We start from the raw sequence: 26,102 nt of genomic DNA, 5'->3' as shown, positions 1-26,102 counted from the left end.
AGATTAGCTGTTTTTCTGTTATTTAAGGAAGAGGCTTGTGCAATGAGTTCTTTTTTTTACGTTTGCCCTAATTTTACTTACAATGATTGTAATTTTCAAGATTATGACCAGAATTTAACTAACTTAAAATGTTGATGGTAAAGATAGTTCTGGTGTTGCAGCATGTGAGCTACAGAATGTTGCTTTCAGAATCCATCTGGTGTTACCTGTGGAGGTACAGAATGAAGATGAGAAAAGCCATCCATCTCCAGCATACTTCTCGCTGATTAAGAGTGGCATTGGCAGGGATAATCATAGAATAGAATCATAGAAAGTTTACGGCACAGGAAGTGTTGGTTGGGATGGGGACTCCTTAAAAACAGGGGAAAATCAAATAAACTTCGAGTGCAATTGACAGTAATTTTTCACCCAAATCCTGTAGCAGGTGTCCTAAATATTTAAATTTTATAAATTTGTGAAAACTTGAATTGCTTAATTTTGTAGTTAAAGTAGTCTGTCACAGACTATCTCAATGGAATGTTATACTGCATGAAGATTTCAACCGAATTGTGATTTTTACCATCTTGGGTTTCTTTTAGAAATTCAGTACAATAAACATTCCAATTTCCCATAGTCAGTTTTGGAGAATATTTACTTTGTACCAGAAAGCTTGTACTTCAAAAACAGTTAGTACTGAAGGAACTTATTTTCGATGCTGATATCTATTAAACTTGTTTCTAGTTCTATTATTTGCTTTTGTATTGGTCCAATCAGTTATATTAAGTATTTCAAGGAGGAGAATTGTAATAATGATGAGGTGCATCAATACTATAATATTTCACATTATGGACTCCAAGATACTGGCCTATGCAAGTTTGAAAATAATTACACCAAAAGTGTTGGTATAATTATTTTATAATTGCTTTCTGATATGTTTGTGTGCAAACAAACTCTGTTAAACAAACATGTCATTTGTTGTCCATTGCTTATGTTGCCAGTTTTTATGCTGATTTAAATGTTAAAAAATTAATGAAATACTAAAATCAAATCATACACAAATATTTTCCTCAAATAATCTGTTTGAAAGTGTTGCAAAAGATTTTGCTGCTGAAGGACTGCCAGAGATTCAAGAAGCATCCCACTACTGATCAGCTGACTCCTCTCCTGCAATGTGTTGGTTATTCATCTCACTATTCAGCTGCAGTGACTGGTACAGCTAACTATGCATTTCATATAGTGCTTGCAAAAGAAGCAGAGGTAATACAAAGATATCCAGCAGGGAAAGAACACAGTTTGACATCGTTTTGTTTTATCCCATTTCAGCAGGACCATGTATTCATAAGGGATGAAGCAGGCCAGAAAGACATCAGGCCTGATCTGCGGCCTACACCATCTCTCCATAGTCAGGCCTCTCTCCTTAAGAACCGAGAGCATTTTGCTACAATCAGAACAGCATCTCTGGTAAGTAATGTCAAACAAAGGATTTTTTATTTTTCCCTTTTTGTTCTGTGACCAATCATGCTAGTTAATCGCATTAATTTTTTGAGTCAAAGCATAATTTCTTCCTTCATTCACTAATTGTAAGCTGGCATATTTTATTCATATAAAAGGTCTGAGATTTTTGTCTTTAATTTTTTTAAATAGTTAAATGAATGTAGTAGAGCTTCAGCATTTAAAATATTCTAAATATTTAGAGGATTTATGGTTGCAAAGGCTTAATTTAATCTTTAATGGGTAATCTGTTGAAGCATTGAGATGGCTGGCTCTCACTAACATATGTGAGCCTGAAAACAAGTATACAGTGTTTGTGCATCTACATGTTTTGTATATATGTGCAGGTTGCCATTCTATGTTGAAGGAAGGCCATGTAATGTTAACTTGCAGAATGCTTTATTCCAGGTCCTACTTGTGAGCATTGAGAATGTGAGTGGTTTACACAGACTCCTTTCACAATTGCAGTAAAATGATTTGTTGCATTCTAACATTTGCTGAATTAAATATACAAAGTTGAAAAATATTTTATTTCAGCACCTTATAAACACAAGGATTTCTGTTTTGAGTCCACTCTGACACTCAAGAAAGTCGCAACAGATCTTAATTGATCTATTAAAAAGAAATAAACTTACAAGTTCGTCTTTCTTCAAAGCTTCCCTTTTGGTTGCTCTAGGAGCAGCAGTTTGCCATTTCTGGAGAAGTAAACCATGCTGCTGTGTAAAAATGTTCCATTTGTTTTAAATAGCTGTTTGAGGCTGTAGCTATGGGTGAAAGGGTGCAGTCCAATCAGTGCATTGTTTTAATGCTAGTATTTGATTGGATTTATACCATTGTACATCTGGTTTCACATTCTGATCTTCATCTTTCAACTATTTTTCAGGTGGAAGTTGTAATAATTAGTTTCAAGCGTACATATTGCATCTCCCATAATTCACTACTGTTGGAAGTATTTGACATGATTTTGAATATGCTATTGGATTAAGGAAATGGTGTGTGCAGAAGTGATCAATTTCCGTTCAGTCATGTTGGTGGTTCCAGCAGGGGCTTGTGAAACGTGTAAACTGAGCACTTGAGCTACCTCAGTCCCCATAACATAGGAGTCTTCCACAGTAGATTTATGAATGACTGAAAATATATTGTCACTCTGTTAAAAGTCTAGCTTTCTTGTCGGAAACTCTTTAGAATAGATGGATTTTCCTTTTTTAGTGCTGTATGTAAAACTCAGTGGGGCAGAAACCCTCATCACAAAACTAGACTGTTCACTTTTTTTTTTTGCTGAATAAAAGCAATGAATGAATGATATGAACACCTAATGTTCTATTTTTACAAAAAGGGATTCTGCCCCAACAAGCTCTTTCAATCTTAGTGGTGTAGAGGAAGATCTTTCCCTCTATGCTGGGACATGTTAGCTTCACCCCTTTTACCTGCCTATTTTAAAACCATTTTTATGTTCCAAACAACTGCTATTTTCAGCTCTTCGTACAGATATCCTTGCAGTTGTATACTGTTAACTTTAAGAAATTACATGTGCCATTCGTTCTAGTCTTGTCAACATGCTTTTTTATATTTTTCTACTGGTTGGGTTGCGTAATTGTACAATATATTTCCATATAGGATACAAAATTGTAAGAGGAGGAATAATTAAATACATATTCAAATTTTGCTCTTATTTTGGATAATGGTCTGTTTATAGTTTCACTTTCACTTCCTCGTTATTCACTGCTTGTACCTTCCACACTGTTGCACTTCCTCAAAAATATACTAAATTTCCAATGTTATAAAGTCAGTTTTTTAACACTTATTAGTCTTTCACAGTTTGCATTGGTCCAAAATTGCCAATTAGATCTACTCCAGTAATAGAAATTATGTACATATTCTACTTGGAGGTTTAGGGTGGGTATGAAAATGCTGAGGAGGACACTGTAGAGTTCTGTAAGGCTGTTGTCACTACTGTTCTTGATTAACCTGCTGATGATTACTCCTGAACGATGGGGACAGACTACTACTTCCAGTTTTTCATATTCACCAAATGTTCACAGTATTAGTTTAGTTGAGAGCTAGTTAAAATTTATGTACTGAGAGAAGTTTGATTTGATTGTCCATCCAGACTGATTTGAACTGCATTACTCTGAGCAGGAATCTAGCACACTATTGCTACAAATTGAAAATTTGTATTTGCTTAATGTGTTTAAAATGGGAATATTAAAATACATCTTTATTTAGAGATACAGCACTGAAACGGGCCCTTCGGCCCACCGAGTCTGTGACAACCAACAACCACCCATTTATACTAATCCTACATTAATCCCATATTCCCTACCGCATCCCCACCATTCTCCTACCACCTACCTACAATGGCCAATTTACCTATCAACCTGCAAGTCTTTGGCTGTGGGAGGAAACCGGAGCACCCGTCGGAAACCCACACGGTCACAGGGAGAACTTGCAAACTCCGCACAGGCAGTACCCAGAACTGAACCCGGGTCGCTGGAGCTGTGAGGCTGCAGTGCTAACCACTGTGCCGCCCTAAAAAATCACTTGTTAAAATCACTCAACTATCTTTCCTCAACTTTTTTTATTTCAATTGTTGCTTCACATCTCCTGTTTAACTTTTTCTTACAAACCAGATTTGCACTTTTCCATAATGAATATGGAAGCATACAATTTGCATGCAGCATTTTGTGGTAAAATGATTAAACTCTAGCGTAAGCATGAAAACTAAAATTATATGCCTATTTCTAAACTAATACAAGATTGCCTATATACTTAAAATAATTTTTCAAACTTGCGTTCCACCTTGTTGCCCAAAAAGGAAACTACGGAAACAAAGAAACTTAGAATTATTTTAATGTATGATTAGTATACAAGATGTATATGCACCATATGTTCTGATACAAATTTCTTTCTTTCTTCCTCTTTCTTTGGCCTCCTTGTCTCGAGAGACAATGGGTAAGCGCCTGGAGGTGGTCAGTGGTTTGTGGAGCAGCGCCTGGAGTGGCTATAAAGGCCAATTCTAGAGTGACAGACTCTTCCACAGGTGCTGCAGAAAAATTTGTTTGTCGGGGCTGTTGCACAGTTGGCTCTCCCTTTGCGCTTCTGTCTTTTTTCCTGCCAACTGCTAAGTCTCTTCGACTCACTACACTTTATCCCCACCTTTGTGGCTGCCCGCCAGCTCTGGCGATTGCTGGCAACTGACTCCCACGACTTGTGATCAATGTCACAGGACTTCATGTCGCGTTTGCAGACGTCTTTAAAGCGGAGACATGGACGGCCAGTGGGTCTGATACCAGTGGCGAGCTCGCTGTACAATGTGTCTTTGGGGATCCTGCCATCACAAATAGGCACACAAATAGATATATAAAGCTGAATATTGATAAAAATGGGCATTGGTGCCACCCTGTGGTGTAATGTATTTAACTCAAAATTTAGCAAGTCTGATTAGTAGAGTTCTTTGTAATTGGTATCTTCCACACAGCAGAGTTGAGCTGGCTAAGAAACTAATTCTGGGGGAACTATGTAGTGATGGTTTGACATTGGAATATGTTGACTCCAGAAAGCGTCAACCCATGTAGTATGTCATTTGCTCCAGTGCCATGCGAGGCGATGTATGCATCTGACAATGCCAATTTGTTTTCCCATAGTTTGCAACACACTTCTGCACTCCCAAGCACATTCCATTGATCTGTCAGTCTGTCCTTGGGGCTTGAGTCAGGTGAGAATGCTATCACTGAGCCAAGACTGATAATTAGTTCTGAATGAATAAACATTAATGCATGAAGACCTATATATTTGAGTCCTAGGAACTATTTTAGATTTGGTACCACCCTCCCTTGTACATGTATGTTGCCCAGATAATGTAGATATAAAATCACTGCAGACAAATTTTAAACATCTAATGCCTAACGTTACTGTGACTGCAAATTGGAAGGTAAAAGTGAGAGAACAGTGTTTACGTCATGGAACTATGAGCACTGGAACCCAAAATGTAATGCTAGTCCTTTGCAGTCTTTTGGCTAGAACATCTGTTGTGAACCATAACCTCATTTGAAATTTGCATGAATATTAATCTTACATTTGGATATCTGATTGCCAATAAGATATGCAGCATTGATTTAAGGAGCAAATTTGGTTTCGTCCACTGATGAGATCATATTCTGGATAACTTTCATTTTTTACACAGACAAAGGTCATGTGTCGCTTGTTAATTTCTATCTGGAATGTAGAACAGATGTCATAACAAGGTTTTGACATTATGAAAAATAAAGTGAATGCCAAACCATGTGATTACATTCCCAGTTAATGTATATATTTAAAAAGCATGCTGATTTTCATTTTAAATTAGCGGCAGCTTTACACTAATCTCCTTGTTAACAAATAACAGGACAGATCCAAGAGTGTGAAGAAGAAGCTATTAAACTTTGGGATTTTTATGCTAGATACATCACTGGGTACAGCATCAGTTGACCACTTCTGTAAACAGGTTTGGCATCGCCTATGAATCCAGTGTATGCATTTGTTTGCCCAATATCTGATTTAATATAGCAAGATGCACAGTTGGACAAGAAATGGTTGCTACTACTCAAGCTTACCCGTGTGTGCGTGTATATAAATATGTAAACCGTGTGATGATCTCATCTTGTGTATGCAGAAGTTATAAATCAATTGACAAATTTATTAACATTGAACAGGTGAACGAACAGTGTTCAATATAAACAGGCCAAATTACATTAATTAAGAAACTTTATTCTCAATGTCAAACAACAATGATGATTCTACTGTGCTGACCTTTAATATGATCCAAGAAATAGTCTCTCACTACTTTGGTCAAAATGATTTACTCCAATCTCTACCAGCTTCAGACTGACTGGCGAATTGAGCTCAGGCTGGCAAACAGTTCAGAATCGGAGCCCTCTTTCATTAAATTATTTATAAAAAAGACTACAGAAAAAATGTGCACCCTCTCGCGTTTAATCCCTGTCTTCACCTCCTAGTATCAATCAAACCAAATTCTCCAAAGGAATGCAGTCATATAGAATAGTTTGAAATGAATGCATTGGCTTGCTCCCTTGATCTATGCCAAATGCTATGAAAGACCTGGTAGATCGGTGCCCATCGTATACAAGTCATGCATATCAAGGACATCCTGATGTCTCTGGCTTTCCCTAAGGTATAGATATTAGCCAGACTGTAATGTACATTCTCAACAGTTTTCAGAAACACCTAACAATAAGTTTACTCAACCCTGGATGTGTAATGTCGGTCAAGAAAAAATCTACGAAATAATGTAATCTAACCAAAAATGTTCCATTTTATCATGCACTTCCACTATATTTTTAATAGATGTAATTGGTCACCGCATTATCATGATTTTGTTCTTGATACTAGGTTACAAGACAGATCCATGAGCATGAACAGGAAAACGAGTTACGTGAACAGATGTCGGGCTACAAGCGGATGCGAAGACAGCACCAGAAGCAGCTGATGGCTTTAGAGAATAAGTTGAAGGCCGAGATGGATGAACATCGTCTAAAGTTGGAGAAGGAAGTAGAGACCCAATGTAACAATGCATCTATTGAACTGGAGAAGCTGGCGAAGAGACATCAAATTTCTATGGAAAAGGAGGTAAGATTTATGGCGGTGATTGTGAGGAAAAAGTACAAGACCGTATCACTAATCCAAAACTTTTGGAGGGTAAGAAAGCAGTGATTAGAGCCATGTAAACATCTAGATAGCTGGAAAATGACCCAGTTATGTTGCATAGGTCTTTTTTTTTTTAAAGAGAATAATACCGTAGTTGAAAATAATGTGGGTCTACCATTACACTTGAATACACATCAGTGAGTGTAGTTGACCTTTTCAAGACTGCCTAAAATGAAGTATGCTGTGAAATTAGAGAGTGGGAACTTGCTGTTTCAAGGTGGGCATGACCATGCATCACTATCCATAACTTTGTCAACCTTGTTGCATTAAAAGCTACAAATTCTGTGGAGATGTAGAGCTTATTTTTAAGATTCAGGAATTAAAGTCTATAGCGTAGGACAGCACTTTGACGCAGGTTGAAAAAAAATGGAAAAATAACAACTGAGCAGGAAATTGTCTTGGTTGAAGCCTAACTTTAAGATGCTTAATCATTATAGGAGGCAAAATATTTTGAAGGGTGGTGATCAACGTACACTCTAATTTTTTTTTGGAGTGAGTGTGTGGCCCCTTTACATTTTCTGCCGCATGCAGTAACTTGAAGGGGCCAACCTGTGTGCAGCCTGATTGGGAACTTCTGGGTTCTATCCCAAGCATAGAGGGAACATTGGTGATGACTACTTCAAACTTTCCTCATTATTTTTGTTTTGTGCATGTACTGAAAGGAACAAATTTACATGTACAATTTCCTCTTAGAAGCTTAGTTTTATAACTGCCTGCCTTTTGAAATTTGCATTGAATTCCAAGTGTTGGACTTTTAACTGGAGAAATCCAAGTCTGAAGCCTAGTCTTGCTTTTTCCCTCAGGCTCCTGAGATTTTTGGAAGGGAGAAAAATTTATGAAGTCTCTTTATATCCCACTGATTATTTTTGATATGCAGAGGAGGATAGCGGCTAGCCTGGATAATACTGCTTTAATAAAAGCAAAGTACTGCGGATGCAGGAAATCTGAAATAAAAACAAAGTACTGGAAATACTCAGGTCTGGCAGCATCTATGGAGAGAGAAACAAGAGTTAACGTTTGGAGTCAGATATGACTTCATTCTGATTTCTAGTTGAGTTTAGGTATAGTAGGGTTTTAATTGGTATGTAACTCATTATGCAACAAGTCGATGTAAAGTGCTAAAGAAGCAAGAGTTTGCCTCGCAGTCAGTACACGGTTTAGAAATTCAATTGGTCAGGAAGCTGGCATAAGAGGCAAAGACAAACGGTAGAGAAACTGATGCACATGGCGGCAAACAGCTAGACCGACGGGGAGAAACACGATTGTGTTTCAGTTTTTCCCAATAACTGTTCAAAAGTAACATAGTGATCTAGAAGCTGACTGGTGTAGTTTCTTCTTTTCAGCCATCGTGCAGCATCTTTAAGCCCTTAAAAGATAGGCAGGAACACATGCATTCTTCCAACGAGAAGTGCACCACCTGCCATATTGGGTATGGCAAGCAAAAGGCATCCTTTACCCACACCTGAAGTTGGCTTTAGGTGGTTGGCATATCTAAATAAGGGGCCTAATGCTTGTTTCAGGTCTCCTGCAACAATGGCTTGCCCTGAGGAAACCAAACTGAGATGGCATGTTTTTTTTTACAAAAAACTAAGTTATATGCCAAGTAAATACTACCATAAACGTCGCTTCTAGCCCGCCCAACCTCCAATGTTCCCACACCCCTGCCACCCAAGCCACCAAAAATGGGAACTCCCAGGTGGCGAGGCAGATGTCTTCAAAGAAAATCAAAATTAGATGCTTTATTAGCTGACCCAAAGTTTTTGAATTTGCAAAAGCAAATGTCTATCGAGAGGTATAGAATCATAGAATGATGCAGCACTGAAGGAGGTCAATCAGCCCATTGTGCGTCTGCTGCCTCTTTGCAAGAGGTGTCCAATTAGTTCCATAACCCTGCAGTTTTTTTCCTTTTTCATGTATTTATCCAATCCTCTTCAGAAAGTTGTTATTGAATCTGCTTTCACCATTCTTTCGGGCAGTGCATTATAGATCATCATTACTCGCTATGTGAAATATCTTTTCCTCGTGTCTCCTCTGGTTCTTTTGCCAATTAATCTTAAAACTGTGTCTTCTGGCTACTGACCCTTCTGCCACTGGGAACAGTTTCTTATTTACTCCAGTAAAACCCATCAAGATTTGAATACCTATCAAATTTCCCCCTCCTCTTCATTGGTTTGAGGAGAGCATCATCCAGGTCCCCACCTGATTGAAGTGTTTTGTTCCTGGTACCATGTCAGTTAATTTCCTTTGCACCCTCTCCAAGGCCTTGACATTCTTCCTAAAGCGTGGTTCCCAAAATTGGCAAGAATCCACCATCTGGGGCCTAACCAGTTTTATAAAGGTTTAGCATAACTTCCTTGCTTTTGTACTCTGCCTCTATTTATAAAGCCATGGATCCTGTATGCCTTTTTAACAGCCTTCTCAACTTAGCCTGCCACCTTCAAAGACTTGTGTATGTATTCCCCAGGTGACTCTGTTCCTGTCTTCTTTGGCCTCCTTGTCTCTGGAGACAATGGGTAAGCGCCTGGAGGTGGTCAGTGGTTTGTGAAGCAGCACCTGGAGTGGCTATGAAGGCCAATTCTAGAGTGACAGACTCTTCCACAGGTGCTGCAGATAAAATTGGTTGTTGGGGCTGTTCCACAGTTGGCTCTCTCCTTGCACTTCTGTCTTTTTTCCTGCCAACTACTAAGTCTCTTCAACTCGCCATGCTTTAGCCCCGCCTTTATGGTTGCCTGCCAGCTCTGGCAATCACTGGCAACTGACTCCCACAACTTGTGATCAATGTCACAGGACTTCATGTCGCGTTTGCAGACGTCTTTAAAGCGGAGACATGGACGGCCGGTGGGCCTGGTACCAGTGACTAGCTCGCTGTACAATGTGTCCTTGGGGATCCGGCCATCTTCCATGCGGCTCACATGGCCAAACCATCTCAGGCGCCGCTGGCTTAGTAGGGTGTATAAGCTGGGGATGTTGGCCGCCTCGAGGACTTCTGTGTTGGAGATACGGTCCTGCCACCTGATGCCAAGGATTCTCCGGAGGCAGCGAAGATGGAATGAATTGAGACGTGGCTCTTGGCTGACGTACGTTGTCCAGGCCTCGCTGCCGTAGAGCAAGCCACTGAGGGGACAGGCTTGATACACTTGGACTTTTGTGTTCCGTGTCAGTGCGCCATTTTCCCACACTCTCTTGGCCAGTCTGGACATAGCAGAGGAAGCTTTTCCCATGCGCTTGTTTAATTCTGCATCGAGAGACAGGTTACGTCCAGAGTGTGGTTGCCGATATTGATGGATGGGGCATTTCTGATGTCCTGTCCCATGATGTTTGTTTTCTTGAGGCTGATGGTTAGGCCAAATTCATTACAGGCAGCCACAAACCTGTCGATGAGTCTCTGCAGACACTCTTCAGTGTGAGCTGTTAATGCAGCATCGTCAGCAAAGAGGAGTTCCCTGATGAGGACTTTCCGTACTTTGGTCTTCGCTTTTAGACGGGCTGTTCTTGTACCCCCTTTAAATGTAACATATAGCTTATGTTGCATCTGCTCATTCTTCCTACCAAAGTGCATCACTTCACACATCTCTACGTTCAATTTCATCTTCTATGTCCACCAGTCTATGTCCTCCTGAAACCTGTTATTGCTGCCTTCATTGTTGACCTTTTCTGAGTTGTGTGTCATCTGCAGACTTTGAACTTATGCTCTTTATGCCAAAGTTCAGACCGTTAATAAATATCAAAAAGGGCATGGGCCCAACATCACTGTTAGGGGACACCACTGCACACTTCCCTGCAGTCAGGAAAAGCTAGTGTACGCCACTGCTCTCTGCTTTCTCTCATCCAATTTTGTATCCATACAGCCACTGCCCCTCTAATCCTATGGGCTTCAATTTTGCTAACAAGTCTATTATGTGGTATTTTGTCAAATGCTTTTTGAAAGTCCACATACATAATATCAAACCATTTGTTGTCATTCATTCACTACCCTCATGCAAGAATTTGTTAAAGGCAAATCATGTTTGGCTAATTTGAGCGAAACACGATTTTCCTTTAACAAATTCTTGCCAGCTTTCATTTATTATTATAATTATGGAGTTCAGAAGAGTAAGGGGGGGATCTCATAGAAACCTATAAAATTCTAACAGGACTTGACAGGGTAGATGCAGAAAGGATCTTCCCGATGGGGCAGTCCAGAACCAGGGGTCATAGTCAAAGGATACGGGGTCAACCTTTCAAGACTGAGATGAGAAATTTCTTCACCCAGAGAGCGGTGAACCTGTGGAATTCGCGACCACAGAAAGCACTTGAGGCCAAAACGTTGTATGTTTTCAAGAAGGAGTTAGATATAGCTCTTGGGGTGAAAGAGATCAAAGGATATGGGGGGCAAAGCGGGAACAGGTTGTTGAGTTGAATAATCAGCCATGATCATAATGAATGGCGGAGCAGGGTCGAAGGGCCGAATGGCTTACTCTTGCTGCTATTTTCTAAGTTTCTATTACCCCATATTTTTCCAAGTGATTAATTTTGTCCCAGATTCTCAAAATTTCCCCACCATCATTAGATTGAATTTCCTCTAATTACTAGGTTTGTCCCCCTCCCCTTTTTTAAACGGGTGTAACATTTGCCACATCTGGAGCTACTGCCGTGTGCAAGGAGGATTGGAAGATTATGTCAGAGCCTCTGCAATTTCCACTTTACCTCCCCCAGCAACCTAGGATATATCCCATCTGTACCATGTGACTTTTCTACTTTTGAGTGTTAACAACCTTTATGTTACCTGCTAATTTGTTGTCATTCACTCACTTTGCCCCCTTACTTTTTTTTCAGTTCTCCCTATACTTTAAGCATTCAGCTTGCTCCTCCATTTAATTATGAACTGGACATTTATAGTAAGCTTTCTTTTTCTGTTTGATTTTGATCTCTAGTCATCCAGGGAACTGTAGTTTCATGTCAGTCATTTAAGGCATAGAAGGAGGCCATTCAGCCCATCAAGTTCGTGCTGGCTCTCTGCGGAGCAATCCAGTCAGTCCCACTGACCTGTTCAATCCCTGTAGCCCTGCAATTTTATTTCCTTCAAGTACTTATCCAGTTTCCTTTTGAAATGATTGGTTGTCTCTAGTTCCTCCTCCACCCTTGTGGGCAGCAAGTTCTGGGTCACTACCACTCGCTGTGTTTTTTTAAAAAAAGTTCTTCGTATTCAACAGGACATAGGTAGGCGAGCAGAATGGACAGACAAGTGGCAGTTGGAATTTAATACAGACAAGTGTGAGGTGATGCATTTTGGCAAAAGGAATGGAGAGAGGCAATATATACTTAATGGCACAATTCTAAAGAGCATGCAGGAACAGAGGGACCTGGGGGTGCATGTGCATCGATCGTTGAAGATGGCAGGACATATTGAGAGAGTGGTTAGCAAAGCATATGGGATTTTAGGATTCTAAATACAGGCATTGAGTACAAAGGCAGGGTGATTATGTTGAACCTTTATAAAGCTCTGGTTAGGCCTCAACTGGAATATTGCTTTCAGTTATGGTCACCACACTTCAGGAAGGATGTGAGGATCTTTGAGAGGGTGCAGAGGAGATTTACCAGAATGGTTTCAGTGATGGGGGATTTCAGTTACAAGGTGAGGTTGGAAAAGTTGGGTTTGTTCTTAGAGCAAAGGAGATTGAGGAGAGATTTAATGGAAGTGTACAACATCATGACAGGCTAAGAAAAGTTAGATAAGGTAAAACTGTTCCCATTAACTAAAGGTACAAGGATTAGGGGACCCAGATTGAAGGTTTTGGGCAAGTGATGCAGGGGGAATATGAGGAATAAGTTTTTTTTATGTAGCGGGTGGTAATGATCTGGAATTCGCTGCCCACAAGGGTGGTGGCAGTGGAGACAATCAGTGACTTCAAAAGGAAATTGGATTGCCACTTGAAGGAAATAGACTTGCAGGGCTACGAGGATCAAGCGGGACAGTGGGACTGAATGGATAGCTCCATGGAGAGCTGGTGTGAACTCGGGCTGAGTGGCCGCCTCCTATGCTGTGAATGACTGACTCTAAATGACTCTGACTGTTGAACATCTGTGATTTCCCTGCAGGTTTGCTCTCTCTCGCGTGCACTCAGTCACTCAGTCTCCCTCTCACTCAGACACCATCTATTTGGAGACCTTTCGAATACCCCCAGTAGTGTAATCATACCCTTTTTGCTTCTCAACCCTAACCAAATAGATTCTGTCCTTGCCCCCTCAAGGACATCCCCTCTTTTCAACACTACAATGTCTTCCCTCATTAGTATTGCCATCCACCTTTTTTTTTGCCGCCTTCATTTTTCTGAACATAATATCCTTGTATATTATGTGCCCAGTTCTCACCATTTTTAAGCCATGTTTCCATTATTGCCAATACATCAAATTCCCATACTGTTGTTTGCGCTTGTAGCTCACCACCCGTATTCACCACACTTTGCGCGTTTACATATATGCATTATATCATGTCTTTGCATTCATCATAGCCCTTCTCAGTCTGATGCTATTTAATGTGGAACTACTCCATTCTCTAATTACTGTCCAACACACACATTATGCACCTTATTCCTCTTTTCTACTTCTACTTGCTGGTGCCCATTGCCCTGCCAATTTAGTTTAAACTCTCCCCAGCCACGCGAATGAACCTCCCCACAAGCAGATTGATCCCAGCCCTGTTGAGGTGCAACCTGTCCTTTTTTGAATAGGTGCCTTCTACCCCAGAACTGGTCCGATGTTCCAAGAATCTGACATCCTCCCTCCTGCACCATCCTCCCTATCCTCCTATTTCTACTCTCACTAGCAAGTGGCACTGAGTAATCCAGAGATTACCACCTTCAAGGTTCTACTCATTAACTTTCTCTCTTCAGATGCCCTTACTTTCCCCCCTCATAAGGATCTATACCCGGACTGTCCCTCTTTGAAGGCCGCCCAGTGCTAATTTATACTCTTTGCCTGCCAGTCCTTGATTTTGATCCACCTGGGCCTGATCCCTTTTCAACTCACTGAAATTTGTTCTCCAATTGAATATTTTCACATTTGATTTTTTTTTTCCTTGTCCTTTTCCATAACTATTCTAAACCTAATATTGTGATCACTGTTTCCCAATGTTCTCCCACTTCCTTCCCCAAAACTAGATTCAACACTGCTTCCTTCTTCATTGGGCTGTGAACATACTGATCAGGAAATTTCTCGTACACATTTCAGGAATTGTTCCCCCTCTTTACCCTATACACGGTTGTTTTTCGAGTCCATATTGGAATAATTGAAGTCCCCCATTATCACTACTCTATAGTTTGTGCATGTTTGTCCAATTTGCCATTAGATTTGCTCCTCTATCTCCTTCCCTCTATTTGGCCTGCACTGTGCACCCAGAAGTGTAAAAGCTGCTCTATTTTTCAATTTTAACCACATAAATCCTTTCTGAATCCTCAAGTACATCTCTTTCACTATCTTTCCTGAATATTGTATCCAGCAATATTAAGTGCCCATTCCTCTCCTTGTTTGAGCCCAGTCTCTCTCATTACTACTATATCATAATTCCATGTGGCTACTTCTGCCTGCAGCTCACCAATTTTATTTATCACGTCCTGGGCATTTACAGATATGCACTTTAAACCCATCTTAGTTTGCTTTGCATTTTCTCCTGTCTGATCACTCCTATTTCTGAACTACTGTCTTTATTCTAATGCTCTTTGCCACTCCCAGTCCTCTGTGTGCACCTTCCGTCTCCCCTCCCAGTCAAATTAGCATTTAAAAATTTAAATTTAAGGCCCTGTTACTTAAAAAAAAAAACTGGGAATACCCAGACTCCGTATACAATCATTAAATCAATGATGTAACAAGAGTGTCTTGTTCAAGGGTATCTTGAAGAAATCGTGTCCTAGTTTCTTTGTATATCTCATTGCTGCTGAACTGAGTGGATCCCAAATTGGACAGAGTCCGAGTTTGAATTCTTGTTTGCGTTTATGTAAGCCAAAAATCATAATTTTTCCAGGGCGCAAAGAAACAATGAACAATTCTTCTGCATCAGTCCACATTTATCATTGGAGTGGATGCATGAGTCTTCGCTTTCTTGATTTCACTGCTGATTCTCTGGCTAAATGTTAATTTTGTTCCTTTCAGATGAAAGTAGCAGCACAGGATGAGAAAAAAATCCAGCAGCAAATTGCAGCCCAACAGAAAAAGGAACTGACCACCTTCCTAGAAAATCAGAAACGCCAGTATAAACTTTGTAAGGAAAAGATTAAAGAGGTAAGCATGAACTAGGAGAGACTGTATTTGGGGGTAGTCAGAGTTGGTCACTCAAATTGTAACAGAACTGCTTTTTGGTAGCATATTGGATGGGAGGTGACACAAAGTCTGGAGACCCATTACCCGCTGGCACCAAATTCAAATAGCAATCACAGTCAATTCATTTTCATGATAAACCAATGATTCTGGTTCACTGAGCGCAAATGCTGGACATGAAATGTTTTTAGGCAAGATATCGAACAATTTTGATTCAGGAGCAGTCATCCTGCAAAGCAACAACATAACTGAAATGATTTAGAAGGTTAACTTAAGTATTTGAATTTTCTTTTTACAGGAGATGAATGAAGATCACAGTACACCGAAGAAGGAAAAACAAGAGCGATTATCCAGGCATAAGGAAAACCTACAGCACACGCAGGCTGAAGAAGAATCCCAACTTCTGGGCCGCCAACGATTGCAGTATGATCGAAACTGTCGTGAGCTTAAGCGCAAGTTGATGATGATACGCCACAATCTGGAGCAGGAGCATCTACGTGAGGTAAAATTTTGACAAAACCAGATTTTTTTTTATATTAATCTTCCTCATTTGATGCCATCTAAAATTTAAGATGCCAAGGGATCAATCATGATGCAAGTGATTACCATGTAACAAATCTTTCATTCTCTGTCCTGCCTTCAAATCAATCATGTTTGAAAATAAGTTAGGAAGATACTAATTTAATGAAAGTATATTTTTTTAAGTCGGTTCTCTGCAGGTTTCATTTTTTTCAGTGTGTTGTACAATCTCTATCACGATTGACAAAGTTTTTGACAAACTAATGGGACTAAAGGCAGACAAGTCGCCAGGACCTGATGGCCTGCATCCAAGGACTTTAAAGGAAGTGGCTGCAGAGATAGTAGAAGCATTGGTCAAAATATTCCAGAATTCACTGGATTCTGGGAGGGTCCCAGCGGATTGGAAAACTGCTAATGTGATTCCCCCTGTTCAAGAAGGGAGGGAGACAAAAAGCAGGAAACTATAGGCCAGTCAGCCTAACATTGGTTGTTGGGAAAATGCTAGAGTCCATTATTAAGGAAGAAATAGCAGGACATTTAGAAAAGCTTAACGCAATCAACATGGTTTTGTGAAAGGGAAATCATGTTTGACAAATTTGCTAGAGTTCTTTGAGGATATAACAAGCAGAGTTGATAAAGGGGAATCGGTAGATGTAGTGTATTTGAATTTCCAGAAGGCATTCAATAAGGTGCCGCATAAAAGATTATTGCCCAAGATAGGAGGTCACAGTATTGGGGGTAATGTATTAGCATGGATTGAGGATTGGTTAACTCACAGAAGATAGAGTCGGGATTAATGAGTCTTTTTCAAGTTGGAAAGACGTAACTAGTGGAGTGCCCAAGGATCAGTCCTAGGGCCTTAATTATTTACTATCTATATTAATGACTTGGTGGAGGGGACAGTGTAATATATCCAAATTTGCTGACGATACAAAAATAGATGGCAGGGAATGTTGTGATGAGGACATAAGGAGTCTGCAAGGGGATATAGATAGGTTGAGTGAGTGGGCAAAAACTTGGCAGATGGAGTTTAATGTAGGAAAGTGTGAGGTCATGCACTTTGGTAGGAAGGATCAAAAGGCAGACTGTTATTTAAATGGAGAAAGACTCCAAAAAATTTCAGCACAGAGGGATCTGGGTGTTCTTGTACATGAAACACAAAATGTTAGCATGCAGGTGCAACAAGTAATTAAGAAGGCAAATGGAATTTTGGCCTTTTATTGCTAGGGGGTTGGAGTTTAAAAATAGGTAAGTCTTGTTACAGCTGTACAGGGTGTTGGTGAGGCTGCGCCTGGAGTACTGTGAACAGTTTTGGTCCCCGTATTTAAGAAAGGATATACTGGCATTGGAGGCAGTTCAAAAGAGATTCACTAGGCTGATTCCTGGGATGATGGGGTTGACTTATCAAGAACGGCTAAACAGATTAGGCCTTTATTCATTAGAGTTTAGAAGAATGAGGGCTGATGTTATAGAAATGTACAAGATTCTGAGGGGGCTTGGCAGGATAGATGTTGAGAAGATGTTTCCACTAGGGGACATAGTTACAGATTAAGGGGACACTTACTTAAAACTGAGATGCAAAGGAATTTCTTCTCTCAGAGGGTAGTGAATTTCTGGAATTCTCTACCCCAGAGAGTTGTGAAGGTTAGATCAGTGAAAGGTTTGGAACTCTCTCCCACAGACAGCAGTTGAAGCTAGAACAGTTGTTAATTTTAAATCTGAGATAGATAGATTTTTGTTAAGCAAAGTTATTAAGGGATATGGGCCAAAGGCAGGTATATGGAGTTAGGCCGCAGATCAGTCATGATCTCGTTGAACGGCGGGACAGGCTCGAGGGGCTGAATGGCCTACTCCTGTTCCTACCTTCCAATGTTCCTATAAAGTATTTAAAGAGGAGTTAGATTTTTGAAATACTGAGAGGTTGAGGGCTATGAGGAGCTGGCACGAAAGAGGAGTTGAGGTCTGGGGCATATCAGCCATGATCTTATTGACTGGTGGGGTAGGCTAGAGGGGCCGAATGGCTTGCTCCTCCTATTTCTTATCTAATGGCAAACACAGTACAAGGAATTTGATAAAGTTGGAACTGCAGAGAGAAACATAGAATCAAACTAATTTCTGAGCAAAGTCTATTGAAGTAAAGAATTATACAAATAATTATAAATATATCATCTTTTGAGTTTAATTTTGCATGGTCCCCTGCTTAATTTCGCCAAGTAAAGTTGACGACTTATAGTGCCCCCTTTCCTTGCATTTGTTATGGGTAGACAGCAAAAAAAAAAAGTGTGATGTATGGTGTAGCTGAATCTGAAGAGAAGAGAAATAATAAGCAAGCAAGTTACTTACATAAAGCCATCATAAAGACTTGACAACTTTATTAATCCTATCTTTCTTCCCTTCTTGGGATTCACTTGGCTATACAAAAATCTGCATTTGAGAGATTGGGCGAGTAACATGCTTTCCAGTGCTACATTGTTCTTGTCTGTTAGAATGTGTTTCGAGAGCAATCTGGGTAACTTGTCTCGATTGCATAATTGAAATTTGGAACTTGCCATGTTTAGAATTTCAGGTGTGATGCACTGCTAAGTGCTTTTACTTGACTATTTTGACTAAATAATTATTATAATATAATTGTTTAATGGGTGAACTTGTACTATTATGAGAGAAGCCTTTACCTTGGGTTGTACTATGACTGTACTCAGATATTCAAATTAAATTCATGAAGTGTTAAGCTTCACGAGTGAGTGATGAAATGTGCAATATAATGTAAATTGAAAGTTCTATTTGTAGTCCATTGTTTGAGAGCACGATTTTTATAATACTTAAGATCAATTCATGACTAATTGTGAATGTTTGCAATATTTTAATTCTTTAACAATCAGGTGCAGTAGTTCATGTAAATAGCATTCAATCTATACTAATACTCAGTTTTTGTCAGTCAGGACTGTTTTGGTCAGTTTAAGGGGCGTGACTGGTGGGATTTTTTTTTTTTAGAGATACAGCACTGAAACAGGCCCTTCGGCCCACCGAGTCTGTGCCGACCATCAACCACCCATTTATACTAATCCTACACTAATTCCATATTCCTACCACATCCCCACCTGTCCCTATATTTCCCTACCACCTACCTATACTAGGGGCAATTGCTAATGGCCAATTTACCTATCAACCTGCAAGTCTTTGGCATGTGGGAAGAAACCGGAGCACCCGGAGGAAACCCACGCAGACACAGGGAGAACTTGCAAACTCCACACAGGCAGTACCCGGAATTGAACCCGGGTCACTGGAGCTGTGAGGCTGCGGTGCTAACCACTGCGCCACTGCGCCTGGTGCACCTGAAGGCATATAGGGTGTGCCAAGGACAAGCACATGACACACATGCAACTGCCAAAGGTTGCTGGCGACGGGGTGGGGAGTGTTGTGTTGGTGGAAAACAACGAAAAGTAAAGGGAACCCAACAAAGTTACCCTGGCTGGAGAAAGTGTTTCCGTGAGAGATGGGATTAATGGGAGGGATGTGATGGCTTGAGAGTGATGACATGGGAAGGATGGAATGCTATAGGATGGGGATGGCATGGGAGGGGTGGATGAGATGATGGAATTGATTAAGTGGATTTGGTTAAATTGAGCAGGGATGATTATTTGCTCCAACTTATTATTTAGAAGCTATTCTTTGTGCTAAAAATGAAGTTTCACTAGATTTTGTTACCGTCAAGTGAGGAGGGCTTTCTTCTTTTCCCTGTCCTTGTTTGACCACAACAGGTTTCATTCTTAAAGTCGATGTACTGGCCAATTCAGTCGGTGTTTGATTGGTTCTTGTTCTGATCGTAACAAGAACCAATCGGATAGGTTTTCTTGAATTAACAAAGAAAGAGTTTAACTTTATTGTACCTAAACTGAACTAATAAAAATAATAAACTACATACCAACTTTCACACACACACACACATACAAATAGGTTACAGAGTGGGGGAAGTTAGATAGGTTGAGTTAGAGTCCATAAAAAATGGTATGCAGTCTGTGAGGTTTGGGATTTGGCTAGCTGAATTCAGTGGTCCTGAGGCTTTTGGTTTGAAGAGGTAGATGACTAGTTCGGTGGGTCTCTTGGAGTTGGTAATGCAGATGATTTGCTCCAACGGTGTTTGATTGTAGCCGGAGCATGCAAAAGTGGTCAGTCAACAGGCAGAATTTGAAAGCTTTCAAGCTGGAATGGAGAGAGAGGGACCCTCACTTAGGGTCTGTACATGTCACCTCTTCTTTGCTGCAGAGAAAACGCAAGCTTAAAACCACAGATGGGGAGGGGCTTGACACATGACAGTCACTCAGTGCTTCAAACAAACCAGTTAGTGGTATTTCTCTGCTTGCTGAAACAGCAGGTAGTTCCTTTAAACCTCCTGGGTCTTTTTTTTTTCTCTGTTTAAACACTACGGGAGCTGTGTACCTTTAAGGCAGAGATAGGCTTTTAGAATCTTTGCGCACTGTGTGTGCCAGCAGCAAGCCTGTTTCCTAGGCAACAGCAGGAGAGGGAAGGTCACATGCTGTATTGTATTAGTTAACTGTGTGTAAAGACTGGCTAGAACCAGTTTCATCTGGAGACCAGTGAAGCTTGCTCCTCTGCAGAAAAAATTGTTGTCTCAGCAGAAAAATCTACTTTGGCCTACAGGCTGTGTTTTGCCTGGAGAGGGGAAAAACCCTGGAAAGGAAATCTTTGTATTGTTGGAGGTAGCAAATTCCTTTTTAGTTCCAATTTCTAAAAAGTCTTTGCCTCAGGAGTGACTTTCTGTTGCCTTTTTGTGTTTCTGGGCGTTCCGGAATTCTCAGCAAAGTTTCTACTGAAAGACTAACAATTTTAAAATCCAGATAGACCTGTTGCTATACTCGTTGAAAGAAACGTGTGACGCCTGCTGCAACCGATGTGTTTTGCAGGCCTATCCATTAGAGTGTTTGTCGAATTTGCCTGGAGACTTTAGCATCTGACTATTCTACTCTGGGACACCTCACCAAACCGGGAGCGCAAATCGCCAGGACTACAACCCAGCTATTTATTTATTCCTAAGAAACCGCTCTAAGTTTTAAACATGATTTTTAAAACCAGTTGATTTTTGAAAGTATGTGTTTGCATGAAGATTAGGAGGAATAAGAAGTTATAAGGTCTTTAGACATAGATTTATTTCAATATTGTTTAAGATTTAGTTTGTTGTTCAAAGATACCTGGTTGGTATGTTTTATTCTGGGGGGGTTAATAAAGTGTTTAATTTGGCTAAATTTCCGATACGTGGGAAAACTTTAATTATATGCTATGACCTGTGGAGTAATGGGACGGAATTGACAGTGCATTACTCCCACCTCGGTCATAACACCAGTCACAAATTTTAAAAACTGTACACACACTCATCAGTCTCACTATCGAAGCCATACTCTAGTTTAGTTTTTACATGTGGGATTGGGCACGAGCACAACTGGGGAACTCCAACTGCTTTGACTAGGCTCAATCAGCTTATGCTCCGGCATATACTGAATATCCTCATGTATTTCTACAATATCTTCCTTTTCTGGTTTCTCTATATCAGTGAATTCAACCGTGGATTCAAAGTTCATAACTTTGTGAAGATCATCCAGTGCTTTTTGTACATTTTTTTTTTTCTGTGCTGCATCAGGCCAACAGCTTGCTTTGCAGAGCGTTTTGCAAACCATTTGTCACCTAGTAAAACAGTGACTTCCTTTGTGTTGATTACCTGTCCTGACATAAAGGCAAGTGGGCCAAGTGACACCATAACATAAGACACTTTATCAGGCAAAATTTAAAGCCTGCCTTGAAGTGCTTCATTGTCATTTTGTACCTTAACCCAGTGCTGGATTTTTTTCCTAGCAGCTTAAGACCACCTATCAATTTCATCCTGCATCTCTTCCTGTTGTTCCAACTAGTCCAGCCTGGCCCACAATTCCTCATCAGTTAGGATACTTGACTTGCAGTCACCACCACCATTACCACCTGCCAAATCTGCCGCAAACCTTTTTTTGAGCTTACGGTTTTTCTTTGGCTTATGAGCTTTTCTGTGCCTCCCTTCAGAGTTTAAATCTTTAATTTCTAGGTCTTCAGTCTGAATTTCCTCCCAAACCCGGGTCAGTTTCCTGGGATCTAGGTGATAGGGATTTTATTTTATGGGAGGGAGACTCTCCTACATGCTGTAGGGTTTGTCCCTGCAGATCCCTTTAAATGCTGTGAGCAGCCTAGTTAGGTCTCCTCTCTGTTCTGCATTTAAATAGGTGAGTACGATGTCTAATTTCCCTATAATTTCAGTGTTCGCTAACCGGACAGTAGGTGGTTCGATTTGGGAATCGTCCAGGCATCCCTCTAACTCGTCCTCGCTGTCCCTTTCATCCCTCTTTTTCCTGACTGCCTGACGGACCTGTGCTTGTCTGTCCCCTTCCTGGCTGTGATACTGTTGTAACATATTGATGTGGCATAGCCTTTGCTTTTTCCTGGGATCTGGGGTGTCAATTATATAATTCACCTGGCTAATTCTCTTTACTACTCTGTATGGACCACTGATCTGGGCTTTAAATGGTTCTCCCTGTTAAATAGGCAGATATCCATTCACCAAAATGAGGAAGCTGATGACAGTGTCTGATCCACAACTGTTTTATTGTCAATTCATAGTTCAGTCCAAATATCAGTTCCCACTCTTCCTTTCTGGACTAACTTTTTTTTCTCCAGAGGCAACTCCCACTGGGCAAAAACTCAGTCCTTAAATGCAAAACTATAATGAGCATCAGCTGCTCTCTAACACTGAAATGAGTCCTGTTTAATTAAAGGGACCAGCATTTTCAATATTGTCACTACTTGTATTGGTAATAGCACTAACATATGGTCTCCAAACTGAAATGTTTTGGCTTTGGCATGTTTATCCGTCTCCCTTTTCATAGTTGGCTGAGATGTTTTTAGGTGTTCCTGAGCCACCGTACAGGCTCTTGTGAGGCATTCTCAGAACATGGAGATGTCGTCTGAACAGGGATGATTCGTCCTTGTATCCCAAGCACCTCTCCTCGATTAGTTTTAGAGGACCTCTCACCTCATGTTCATAAACTAATTCAAAGGGAATAAAGCCAGTGGACTCATTGGGTGAGTCTCTGGTAGCAAACGGAAGAAATCCCAGTCCTCTGTCCCAGTCATGGGGGTACTCATAGCAGTATGCCCTGATCATTGTTCTTAGGGTCTGGTGGTACTGCTCCAAAGCCCCTTGTGACTGTGGGTGGTAGGCTGAGGACTTTAGCTGGATTATGCCCAGTTTACCCATGACCTTTTGAAAAATACTGGACATACAATTTGTGCCCTGATCTAACTGGATCTCAGTAAGCAGCCCATGTCAGGTGAAGAATTCGGTTAGCCCCTCAACTGCCAGCTTGACACAGATTGTTCTTAGATGGATAGCCTCTGGAAATCAGGTAACCACATCCATAATGGTGAGAAGATACTGGTAGCCCCTTTGGTTTTAGGCAGGGATCCCACACAATCTACCAGCACCCTGGCTGAACGGTCCCCCAAAAGCCTATATGGGAATTAGGGGTGCAGGTTTTATTGCAAGTTGAGGCTTTTACATGTGGCAACTGTTACAGAACTCCTCCACATCCTTGTGGAGTTGTGGCCAGTGAAAATGTTGTCTTATGCGGGCTTGGGTTTTTCTGATACTGATAAGTTCAGCCATTGGAATTTCGTGGGCTATTCTCAATATTTTCCTGCAGTACCTCGGCAGCATCACTGTCCACTCTTAGTCTGAAGGTCTGTGAGGAGGTCTGCACTTCCTCATCACCTCATCCTTTAAATAGGAGCACTCTGGAACTCTCTCTACTTCTCCTTGCTGAGCCTCGACCAAGAAAGACCTGTTTAACCCATCCTCTGGGTCCTCTAACTTCCCAAAGAAAGTTTCAGATAACCAGACAGTAGGGTCATCCGTCTGCAATGCCAGTTCAGCCTTCTGTGGCGGAGCTTGTTTGGCCATGGGCCGGGTCACCACACGGTCAGGAAAAATGCCATGGGCCGGGTCACCACACGGTCAGGAAAAATGCCAGGGACCTTTTCCTGTAACTGCTCTGTCTCCCTGACCTCTTTCGGTCTCTCTCCAACCACTGAGGAAGCTGCCACCTTCGCCCCCACCAGATCATTACCCAGGTGCAGGTCGACCCCGTCCACAGGTATAATAGGGACAATCTTCACAGATACTGGTCCTGAAATAAGGTCGCACTCAAGGTGCACCTGGTATAAAGGTATGGGCATATACTTTCCTCCGATACCATTTACTGGCACTCTGGGGGAAAAGGTCATGCCTTTGCCCAGAAGAAGGGATTGGGTTACCCCTGTGTCCCTACGTGTGACAATGGGCTTACTCGCCTCACTCGAGGGTTATGGGGTCACTTTTCCTCTGGACACAAAATTCTGGTAACTCTCAGGGATTTTAAGTTTTCTTGCACACTCAGCAGTAGGATTACTGGGTTTTACTGCTGCAGTTAAAGCCACAGCCTGGTCTGCTGTGCTTTCCATCAGGGCCCCTTTTTCTGCACTGGTCTGGTGTTTCCTGACTAAACCTATGGGTTTTCCCTATAACTTCCATTAGTGAGCTCGAAGGTGAGATGTCAACTTACAATGGAAACATACAGGCTTTTGGAAGTCACTCCTGTTCTCAGCTCCTTCCTTTTTGTTCTGAGGATGGCCCCCTTTGTTTGCAGCTCTCTCTTCTCGTTCATGGATGTTCATCCTCCTATTACCCTCTCACCTTCTATCCTTTTCAGCTTTTTGGAGGTGACTGGGGAGGGGTTTCTCTTGGGGCAAGGGCTTGTGAATAAGTGTATAATCAGCCAGATTGCTGCCTGCCTGGCTCTTGGAACCTTTTGTTCCTCCACCTGGTTTCTTACAGAAAGGGGAAACAAGTTTTTTGAAATCCTCGAGGAGGACCACATCTTTCAGGTTTTTGTAAGTGGACTCTACCTTAAGCGCCTATATCCATTGGTCGAAAGTGATTTGCTTAACCCTTTCAAACTCTATGTACGTTTGTTCAGGCTGCTTTCAGAGGGTTCGGAATTTTTGGTGTTATGCCTCCTGTACTAGCTCGTATGCACTCAGGATAGCATTTTTGGTCATCTGATAATTGGATGAACTCTCATCAGGTAACAGTGAATAAACCTCATGGTCTTTTCCTGTTCGTTTGCTTTGCAATAACAGCTCTGTGCAGGCCACTCCAACTGTTTTGCAAGCTTTTCAAAACATGCAAAATACTTCCACATCAACCTCATTGAACTTTGGTATCAACTGGGAGAACTTTTAAGAACTCAGCACCCGGTCCGGAGCTAGGGGTAACTCCCTCTCTAGCGGTGCTTTGACTGGATACATTGGGTCTTCCCCTATTCAGTTCGAGCTGCCTTAACTCGAATTCTCTGTCTCTCCGTTCCATTCCTGGAAATCTTTCTTTCTCCCTTTCCTGGAATTCTAATTCTAATCTCTGTTCTATCTGTATCTTAGCTAATGTTACTTTGTCTGTTTCAGATTCTATGCCTGTCTCCGATTCGTCGGTGTCGAATGTAAAATGCTTTGCCACAAGTTTTAGAATTTCAGGCTTCCTAGCTTTTGGACAGATAATAATCTCTAACTGCCCAGCTACATTCCTCAACCCTTCAACAGATGGGGCTTTTAACCTGGCCCGAGTTACTTCACTCTGTTCTAGGAAGGTACTGGCCTCAAATGTGGACATTTTAGTACTCCAGCACTAAAAACCACAAGAAAAACTGTACTGAAGTTTTAAAATTATTGCTAGGGATCAATTTAGTTTCCTGCATCCAATTTCCCATTTGTCTTTGGGTTTGATCCCAGACGTGAGCCACCAAATATCTGTTACAGTCAAGTGAAGAGAGGTTGAAGGGCTTCCCTCTTTTCCCTCTCCTTGTTTGACCACAACAGGTTTCGTTCTTAAAGTGGATGTACTGGCCAGTTCAGTAGGTGTTTGGTTCTTGTTATGATCATAGCAAGTAAGTAATCAGGCAGGTTTTCTTGAGTTAACAAAGAGGTTAACTTTATTGTACCTAAACCGAACTAATAAAAAAATAATAAACTACGCACCAACTTTCACTCGC

At 41.1% G+C, this 26,102-nt stretch overlaps 1 protein-coding gene across 2 annotated transcripts in view; it reads left to right on the top strand.

The window, feature by feature from the left end:
• Positions 1-26,102, top strand: part of taok3a (TAO kinase 3a) — a 184,487-nt gene that overhangs the window by 122,228 nt on the left and 36,157 nt on the right. For both annotated transcript variants that reach the window (XM_068055185.1, XM_068055184.1), the window contains 4 exons: positions 1,303-1,440; positions 6,859-7,095; positions 15,301-15,429; positions 15,764-15,967. In XM_068055185.1, coding sequence (XP_067911286.1) covers positions 1,303-1,440; positions 6,859-7,095; positions 15,301-15,429; positions 15,764-15,967 — 708 coding nt within the window. The remainder of the gene's footprint in view (positions 1-1,302; positions 1,441-6,858; positions 7,096-15,300; positions 15,430-15,763; positions 15,968-26,102) is intronic.

Source organism: Heterodontus francisci, chromosome 23 (genome assembly GCF_036365525.1).
Source record: "Heterodontus francisci isolate sHetFra1 chromosome 23, sHetFra1.hap1, whole genome shotgun sequence".
NCBI lineage: Eukaryota > Metazoa > Chordata > Chondrichthyes > Heterodontiformes > Heterodontidae > Heterodontus > Heterodontus francisci.
This window is presented reverse-complemented; position numbering and strand designations above follow the sequence as displayed.